Source organism: Otolemur garnettii, unplaced genomic scaffold (genome assembly GCF_000181295.1).
Source record: "Otolemur garnettii isolate 467f Iridium unplaced genomic scaffold, OtoGar3 scaffold00108, whole genome shotgun sequence".
Classification (NCBI taxonomy): Eukaryota; Metazoa; Chordata; class Mammalia; order Primates; family Galagidae; genus Otolemur; species Otolemur garnettii.
In genome coordinates this window covers 5,505,877-5,515,123 of record NW_003852503.1, presented here as the reverse complement: position 1 = coordinate 5,515,123, position 9,247 = coordinate 5,505,877, and the positions used below count along the sequence as shown (strand labels likewise).

General features: G+C 52.8%; 1 protein-coding gene across 1 annotated transcript in view; it reads left to right on the top strand.

The window, feature by feature from the left end:
* Positions 1 to 259: 259 nt before the first annotated feature.
* ABCG4 (ATP binding cassette subfamily G member 4) overlaps positions 260 to 9,247 on the top strand; it is a 14,628-nt gene continuing 5,640 nt past the window's right edge. Inside the window, exons 1-7 of the mRNA XM_003796821.3 lie at positions 260 to 654; positions 1,298 to 1,547; positions 6,546 to 6,663; positions 6,781 to 6,913; positions 7,045 to 7,095; positions 7,260 to 7,405; positions 9,095 to 9,218. Coding sequence (XP_003796869.1) covers positions 1,310 to 1,547; positions 6,546 to 6,663; positions 6,781 to 6,913; positions 7,045 to 7,095; positions 7,260 to 7,405; positions 9,095 to 9,218 — 810 coding nt within the window. The 5' untranslated portion in view covers positions 260 to 654; positions 1,298 to 1,309. The remainder of the gene's footprint in view (positions 655 to 1,297; positions 1,548 to 6,545; positions 6,664 to 6,780; positions 6,914 to 7,044; positions 7,096 to 7,259; positions 7,406 to 9,094; positions 9,219 to 9,247) is intronic.

Genomic DNA, 9,247 nt, shown 5'->3' with positions numbered 1-9,247 from the left:
GAACTGAGGGAAATTGTTGGGTGTGTGTGCACAGACAGAATGACAGCTTCGCAGTCCCTTGAGTGACGGAATCTGAGCCCCACTCCCCCCACCCATTGTCTGTCTTCCAGGGACCTGTCCCCGCTGAGTGACTCCAGCTCTCCTTTTTTCAGTTCATTCAAGTCAGCCCTTCTCGGCCACCCTGCAGTCCTGGGTCCTCAACTGCACGCCTTCTGGCCCCGCGCCGCGGGTGCTGCTCTGGTCTTTGCCATCCTCACCCCCCGCGGGCTTACGGGGCGGCGCGGGCCCTTTAAGAGCAGCGGGACCGGCGAGCAGTAGCTTGGAGCAGAGCGCAGTCGCCCGGCGGGCTCGGAGGACACCTCGCCGGGACCCGACTCAGAGATCCGGGTGTGCCCAGCCCAGCGAAGTCGAGAAGTGACCTCAACCGCCCCAGCCCAACCTTGTCATCCATCTCCTGTGACCTGAGGATCGGCTCCCCTCTGTCGCCGGTCCTGCCCGGGCCCCGCCCCGGCCCCGGCCACCGGGACCGGGAGCCGGGACGCCGGTGCCGCAGCCCGAGGCAGGTAAGGAGAGCCCTGACTCTCCATCCATCCTCGCCGGTGGCAACGCTAAGCATCTGGGCCCCGCGCCGGCCCGGCCCGGGGGCGCGTCAAGGTGACTAGGCATGCAGGAGATGGGGCGGAGGGTTGAGTCCGCCGTGGGGGCGCTCAGTTGACTGTGGGGGCTCGGAGTCCGGGTGGTGAGCCTCTCTTTGCGGAGCGCCCGGGGCACGCGGGTCCAGGGTGGGGGCGGGGGGGTGGCGAGCAGGAGAGGCCGGCCTGGGCGTCGCGCCCAGAGATGTGGAGGGGACGCGGCTGGAAGCCCAGAGCCTCTTCTTCTCCGCCTTCCCGGGCCCACCCTGCGCTAACCCTGCTATCCAGACCTCCTAGCTGGCAGCCTCTTTTCCCCCCCCCCCCCCCCGCCATCCTTCCAAGTCCCCAGAGGCTGTTAGCCTGTGGGGTAAGGAGATTAGAGGCGCCGCAGGGAGGAAGAAGCGGTGACCGCTTCAAGGGGCCAGTCTGGAGCGGGGCTGGGGCTGGGGCTGCCGGGACCGAGCAGAGGTCGGGACTGATCGTTGTTATGTTTGGGGGTGTGGGGCAGCAGATGCCAGTGCCGCTTGGGGAGTGGGGTGCTACCAGTCTCGGATCTGCTCAGAGAAGGAGGCAGGGAGCGGGGCAGGGCAGCACTGGGACACAGGAGAGCTTTGAACCGGGACTGGGGGGTCTGCCCCCAAACTGAGCAGGCCTTCTGCCGGCAGGCGGGCGGCGTGATGGCGGAGAAGGCGCTGGAGGCCGCGGGCTGTGGACTAGGGCCGGGGGCTGTAGCCATGGCCGTGGCTCTGGAAGACGGGGCGGAGCCCCCCGTGCTGACCACGCACCTAAAGAAGGTGGAGAACCACATCACTGAAGCCCAGCGCTTCTCCCACCTGCCTAAGCGCTCAGCTGTGGACATCGAGTTCGTGGAGCTGTCCTATTCTGTGCGGGAGGGGCCCTGCTGGCGCAAGAGGGGTAGGGAGCCGTGAGCCCCCTCTGAGTTGTCTCCAGGAGCAGGAGGCGTGGGTGTCCCCTGTTGAGCAAGTCCTGTACCAGTGGACGCTGTGGGAACACACACATCAGAACCCCTTTCTGGCTGTGCACACAGCTGAGGTGCCAGGATCGGTGCTCCCCACACCTGTGAGCACTGTGAGACACAGGTTCAATTGGTTATTGAAGCTTTCTCTTCTGAAGAGACCTATGGCCTTTGGTCCTTGAGTGGTCCTTGATGAGTTTTCCTACTTTATTTTTGTGGAGGATTCTTGCCTGTGAGGGCTGGTGTGAGAAAGTGGGGGCTGTGTCTGCAGCACTTAGCAATGCCCTTGGACCTGGTTTTAAAGATGTTCTCATTCCTGTCATCCTACTCCATTCTCACCACAGTCCTTCAAAGCAGGGAGGGTGTAGATGGGGCAGGATAGATGTCATTGCCATGTTACTAATAAGAAAACTGAAGCCTAGGGAAGTTGAGTAACTTGACCAATGTCACACAGCCAATAGGTAGCAGAGCTAGGACCAGAATTCTGGTTTCCCAGCTCCCCATGCATTATCCTTTTTTTTTCCCCTTAGCTTCCCTGGTACATCAGTCCCTTCTCCTCCCCCTTCCCTACTATCAAGACAGTTCCCCTGGACCCTGACCATCCTCTGTAGCCCCTATCCTGGATGCTGGCAATAGAGAAGCTGGGGTTATTTCTCAGAGCCTGGGTGTGGGCCAGGGGTGGGGCTAGGACATTGTTCTCTGAGGCTTAAGAAATAGGTTTGGGGTGCTTTAGAACAGAGCTGAACACAAGCTGTTTCTACACTCTCCACCCTCACTCCCATGAGTGACCAAAAGGTCATGGGGCTTGAACCAATGGCAACTGAGACATCTGGGGTCCCTGCCCCATGCCCTATCCCTAAGCAGCCTTTCTCAGTACAGAGATCAGCTCTGGGAAAATTGTTATATCCTTAGCCCTCTCATTTCTTCATAATTTTGAGAAGCAAGAAAGATACAAAAGAAAGGTGGGAAGGCTGGGCACAGTGGCTCACACCTATAACCCTAGCACTCACGGAGGCCAAGGCAGGATGATCCCTTGAGTTCAGGAGTTTGAGACCAGTCTGAGCAAGAGCAAGAACCCATCCCTATGGCGGTGCCCGTAGCTCAGTGGGTAGGGCGCTGGCCACATACACCGAGGCTGGCGGGTTCGAACCCAGCCCTGGCCAGCTAAACAACAATGACAACTGCAACAACAAAAAAAATAGCCGGGCATTGGTGGGTGTCTGTAGTCCCAGCTATCTGGGAGGCTGAGGCAAGAGAATCACTTAAGCCCAAGAGTTTGAAGTTGCTGTGAGCTGTGACACCACAGCGCTCTACCTAGTGAGACTCTGTCTCAAAAAAAAAAAATGACCCCATCTCTACTAAAAATAAAAAAATTAGGCAGGCATTGTGGTGGGCAGTATACTCCAAGCTAGTTGGGAGGCTAAGGCAGGAGGATTGCTTGAACCCAGGAGTTTGAGATTGCTGTGAGCTAGGCTGATGCCATCTAGCCTGGGCAACAGAGTGAGACTCTATCTCAAAAAAACAAACAAAAAGGGGCGGCACCTGTGGGTCAGTAAGTAGAGCACTGGCCCCATATACCAGAGGGTGGCAGGTTCAGGCCTGGCCCTGGCCAAACTGCAATAAAAAAAATAGCCAGGTGTTGTGGTGGGCGCCTGTGGTCCCAGCTACTCGGGAGACTGAGGCAAGAGAATTGCCTAGGTGCAGGAGTTGGAGGTTGCTGTGAGCTGTGTGACGCCATGGCACTCTACCAAGGGCAATAGAGTGAGACTCTATCTCTACAAACAACAACAACAAAAAGAAAGAAAAGAAAAGAAAAAGAAAGGTGGGTAGATGGGCCAGCTCTCTGGTCGCTTCAGTTTACCAGCCAGAGTCCTTGGCATCTCTGACTGGGTCCTTCCCCACCCCTTTATTTTTATTTATTTATTTTTTTGCAGTTTTTTGCCAGGGCTGGGTTTGAACCCGCCACCTCTGGCATATAGGGCTGGCGCCCTACTCCTTTGAGCTATAGGCACCGCTCGTCCTTCCCTTTTTTTGACCTTGCTGGCTCCATTCTTCTCTACTGGTCATTTTTACATCTCTTTTATCCTTTGCCTCTTTCTTTGCCTTCTCTTTTTCTTTAAATCCCTCTCCCCTCTCTAAATGACAGAAAGCAATTAGGGGTAGACTTCGAGGACAAAAGAACAAGGGGGATAGAGAGAGGGAGGGTTTTGTCATTTCCAAGGTAAGGATTTGTCATCAGCCTTCCCTAATTACATATGGTATTTCTTATTTTTCAACATATCTTCCAATTAATTATTATTAATGATCTCATTTCATATTCATAATTACCCTATTAAGTCCTTGGAAGGAGATAGTACTATCTTTCTTTTCTAGATGAGGAATTGGAGGCCCTAAGGATTAAGTGACTTGACAAAATTGCAAAGAGAGTTACTGAGCGGCAGGACTAGAATACTGGTGTCTCTCCAGCTGTAAGTCCTGGCAGGCTCCTTCCATGCTGGGCAGTTGTACAGTGGGAGACATGGGTTCCCAGTCACTTGTAAGCTGTGTGACCTTGGGCAGGACCTCTCTTGGCCTTGCTTTCTCATCTGTAAACAGAGATGTTGAGAATACCCACAGCACGGGCTTGTTGTGAAGCTTAGTTGAGACAGTATCTGTGAAAGGCAAGCGTAAGGTGCTGTCTGTGCAGCAGTGCTTGGCTGACACTAATTGAGGGGAAGGTTCTTCATTGATAGTTTCTTCTCCTGCGAAAGAGATCATTTCCTGTGAGTGGCTCTGAAAGTCTGGAGTGCGGCACCAGATGTCTTTCTGAACGATGGTGAGGAGGACTGAGGCAACGGGTTGGAGCTCACGGCTTTCCCTCTTTCAGGGAAGAACTTTCTGTGTGACCCTGGGTGAGTCACTGGATGTTCCTGGGCCCCAGTTGCCTCCTCCATGGTGTTAAAGGACCAGCTGAGATGTTGAGCTTCTTATAAACCATAGAACACAATCCAGGTAGTTGGTCTGATCAGGACCTGGCCATGGGCAGGAGCTGCGCCCCCTTCTGGCAGGAAGTGTCCAGAGGGACAGCGAGGTCCAGAACAGAGTCCTAGGTGTAGTGGAGGGAGGGTTAAGTATGGTATCCCTGGGCGGTGCCTGTGGCTCAAAAGAGTAGGGCGCTGGCCCTATGTGCCCGAGGTGGTGGGTTCAAACCCAGCCCCGGCCAAAAACTGCAGACACACACACACACACACACACACACACACACACACTGATATCCCTTCACCATCTCTACTAGAGGTAGAGTGGGGAGGAATTGGAAGTGGAGGGTAGCAGTAAGCAAAGTGCCAGGTGGGGCATTAGTGTCTCGTCCTTAGCAAGGCAGGTCTGCAAAAACAACAGGCAATGCCCTCCTCATTGGCTTCAGACTTCCTCTCCACTGCCATGCCTCACCTGGTAACTCTATGGAGGCTCTGCCCTCTATTCCCTGGGTTGTATTAAATAGATGGATGGTTGGCTGGATGGATGGATAGATAGATGCTTTACTATTTTTTTTTTTTTTTGCAGTTTTTGGCTGGGGCTGGGTTTGAACCCGCCACCTCTGGCATATGGGGCCGGCACGCTACTCCTTTGAGCCGCAGGTGTACCCCTCCCCATGTTTTACTATGGAGAGCTTTTCCTCTCAAAGCCTGGCAGGCCTCGGTGTTCCCTCTGCCTGTTGGAATCCTGATCATCTGTCAAGGCTTAGCTCAAACGCCACCTCTTCATAAAGCCACTCCTGATTTGCCCTTTGCCCTTCCACCCTTGTCAATTCCATTTTCTGCATTCTCACAGCATATCATCTGTACTTCTGTTATAACCCTCGTTTTATTTTTCTTCAGATCATAGATGCAAATCTTGTCTGTCCATTTTACCTGGACTGTAACCTTCCTGAGGTCAGAAACTGTGTCTTCCTCATTTTTTTTTTTTTTTGTCCAGTGTTTGGTACAGAGCTTGGTATATAGTAGATATCAATAAGCATTTGTTAAATGGAATTAATAATAAAATGTTACTTTTTAAATGCACTCTATATGCCAAGTACTGTGTCATATACTTCACATATATTATCTCATTGAATCTTTATAACAACCCTATGAGATAGGTACTATCATCCTCATTTTACAGATGAGGGACCTGGAGCTCAGAGAGGTTAAGCAACTTGCCTGAGGTCACACAGCTGGTAAGTGTGGAGCCAGAATTTGAACCCAGATCCACCTGACTCCAAAGCGGTGCTCTAATTGCATATGCTGCCTCCCAATGAATGCATAAAAGGTGAGATTTTACTGGGCCATGTTAGGGGCTGGAGAGACAAGCCTGTTGGGAAGAGAGAGGACAAAGAAGGCTTTTTCAGAATGAGGCAAAGGTTCAATAACACATACTCATTAAACACTACTGAGCATCTACTACCTGCCAGATAGTCTGCTGAGATTACAAAGATGAGTAAGACACAGACCCTGCCCCCAAAGGAGCTCTCTGTCTATGGGGCTGGGTGGGGGAGGGTGACAGGCACATCAAGTAACAAACACGCTGGCATATGAGAAGTGCTGTGGGAACACAGGAGACAGTCAGCCAGCGCCTGATTAGTGGCTTTCCTGGAGGGAGCAACAGTGACTGCCTTGATTACAGAAGAAGACCAGGGTCTCCTATAACTTTGATCCCTTCTCTACACCCATCCATGAGATGTGTGAGCTTCCCCACAGCCTTCAGATGAGGGTTGTCACCTCTGGTACTTTTTTATTAGTGGTTGTTTCTAAGGGGACAGGATGAGAGGGATGGGTTATTTCTGGAGCTCCTCCATCCTAACCAGTCACACAGAGTAAGGGCTGTCTGTTTCACTGACAGCCATGGCTTCCCCTAAGACTTTTGGGGGGGCCTCTTTCACTGTGGTCCTGACCACACATCCTTTCTTTACCTCACTGCAGGTTATAAGACCCTTCTCAAGTGCCTATCAGGTAAATTCTGCCGCCGGGAGCTGATTGGCATCATGGGCCCCTCGGGGGCTGGCAAGTCCACATTCATGAACATCTTGGCAGGATACAGGTGAGGATGAGACTTGGGTGGAAGGCAGAGGGGGCCCAGAAAGAAGGGTCCCTGGGGGAACGTGGAAGGTTTTCTGAAGTGGCTTTGACCCCCATCCCCGATCAATGTCCCCTATAGAGAGTCTGGAATGAAGGGGCAAATCCTGGTCAATGGGCGGCCACGGGAGCTGAGGACCTTCCGAAAGATGTCCTGCTACATCATGCAGGATGACATGCTGCTGCCACACCTTACAGTGTTGGAGGCCATGATGGTGAGGGCTAGATGGCCATCCCCTCCTCTCAGCACCCCCCTGCTGTCTGCTGTCCCCACCCTCTTCATTGCCGGGAGTCAGGGTAGTGCCCATCTCACATATACCTTTCTCACCTACTCTCTGGCCCCCAGGTCTCTGCTAACCTGAAGCTGAGTGAGAAGCAAGAGGTGAAGAAGGAGCTGGTGAGTGGGGAAGGGGAAGCAATGGGACAGTTACCCTGGTGGGGCTATTGAGTTCTAGGGCCCTGAGTTGGAGGTGGGAGAGTGGTGGCTTTTTCAAGTTGAGGTGGTGCCTGGGGGAAGCAGAGACTCTAAAGCTGACCTAAGGTGTGTGGGTGCGGGTCCAGGTGACAGAGATCCTGACAGCACTCGGCCTGATGTCCTGCTCCCACACGAGGACAGCCCTGCTCTCCGGTGGGCAGAGGAAGCGCCTGGCCATCGCCCTGGAGCTGGTCAACAACCCACCTGTCATGTTCTTTGATGAGCCCACCAGGTAGCTTCCTCCTTCCTCTCCCACAGGGAGACCCCTCTCTCCTTGCCCCAGAGCCAGTGGTGGAAGCGACATTTTCTTTGTGATTGGGAACCAGAACTGGGTGCAGCCTCCTGGGGCCAAGTAAAGGGCTTACTCCTCATCTGCATCCTTGCCAACCCCAGGCAGAGATCTGGATGTCCTCTTTGACTGATGCACCCTTTCCTATCCTCCATAGACATCAGCCACAAAGCCCTGTTGATTCTATCCCCTTATGATCACTCTTAGATTCTCCATGTCCCATCCCTAGTGCCAGTGGTTAAATTCAGGACATCATCAACAGACTCTGATCTCCTGTCCAGTGTCTCCCAGCCAATCCTTCCTTCCCATTGCAGCCAGAGTGAACTTTCTAAAAGATAGATCTGGCTATACTCATTCCCTCCCTCCCTGTTCCTTTCCTCCCCTCCCCTTCCCTTCCCTTCCCTCCTTCCTTCGACAGAGTCTCACTCTGTTGCCCTGTGTAGAGTGCTGTGGCATCATAGCTCACAGCAAACTCGAACTCTTAGCCTTGAGCAATCCTCTTGCCTCAGCCTCCCAAGTACCTGGGACTAAAAGTGCCCAACACAACGCTTGGCTAGTTTTACTGTATTTAGTAGAGACAGGATTCCGCTCTTGTTCAGCCTGGTCTCCAAATTCTGAGCTCAGGCAATCCACCTGCCGTGGTCTCCCAGAGTGTCAGGATTGCAGGTGTGAACCACTGTGCCTGGCTTTCATTCCCCTTCTTAAAAATATGCAATGATTCTCCTTTGTCCTCAGAATAAAGCCAGGTGACTAGCAAGGTCCTGGTATAAACCTACTTCTTCAACCTCATGTCTTGTATTTTATGCTCTAATAATACTGAGTGGCTTGTAATTCCCTGCTCAAGCCACGTGTTTCATGCCTCCAAGCTTTGCCCATGCTGTGTCTTCTGCTGGGGTGCCCTTCACTTCCATGTCTCCCCTTCCACATTCACCTGGCTTAGTTCCTCCTCCTTCCAGACTCACTCAGGAACCTTCTCGGACTACCCTCCAACACCCTGCTACAGTAGAGCTGAATCCTCTCCTTCTCACCCAGTGTTGCTACAGCACTTTCTACATCACTTAAAACTGCTATCTATCTCTCCCTCTATGTCTCTAAAACACAGACTCCAGACCAGAGTCTATGTTTTATTTATGCATCATTGTAATCTCAGTGCCTGACATACAATAGGCACTTAATATATGCTTGTTAGGCTAGGTGTGGGGGCTCATGCCTGTAGTCCCAGGGCTTAGGGAGGCCCTACCTCTAGGAAAACTAAGAAAAATTCGCCATGGTGCATGTCTGTAGTCCCACCTACTTAGGAGGCTGAAGTGGGAGGATCACTTGGGCCCAGGAGTTTGAGGTTACAAAGAGCTGTGATCTTGCCACTGTATACCAGCCTGGAAAACAGAGACCCTATCTCAAATAGATAAATAAATATGCTTGTTAAATTGAATAGTGCTCTGGGCTTCTGGCTACCGTCAAGTGCCTGAACCGTATAGGATATTGTGGGAGGGGAAATGGAATGTGGTGGTGGCCAGAGTGACCTCTTCCTGCCCCCTCCATCCCCTTCACAGCAGCTGCCCCACCCCAAACACTCCCTTCTCTTGGCTCTGCTCACCTCACTGGGCCCCCTCGTGGCCTCTCTCTGGACAGCGGTCTGGACAGCGCCTCCTGTTTCCAAGTGGTGTCCCTCATGAAGTCCCTGGCACAGGGGGGCCGTACCATCATCTGCACCATCCACCAGCCCAGTGCCAAACTCTTTGAGATGTTTGACAAAGTGAGTGTCTCCAGGCCTGGAAGAAGATT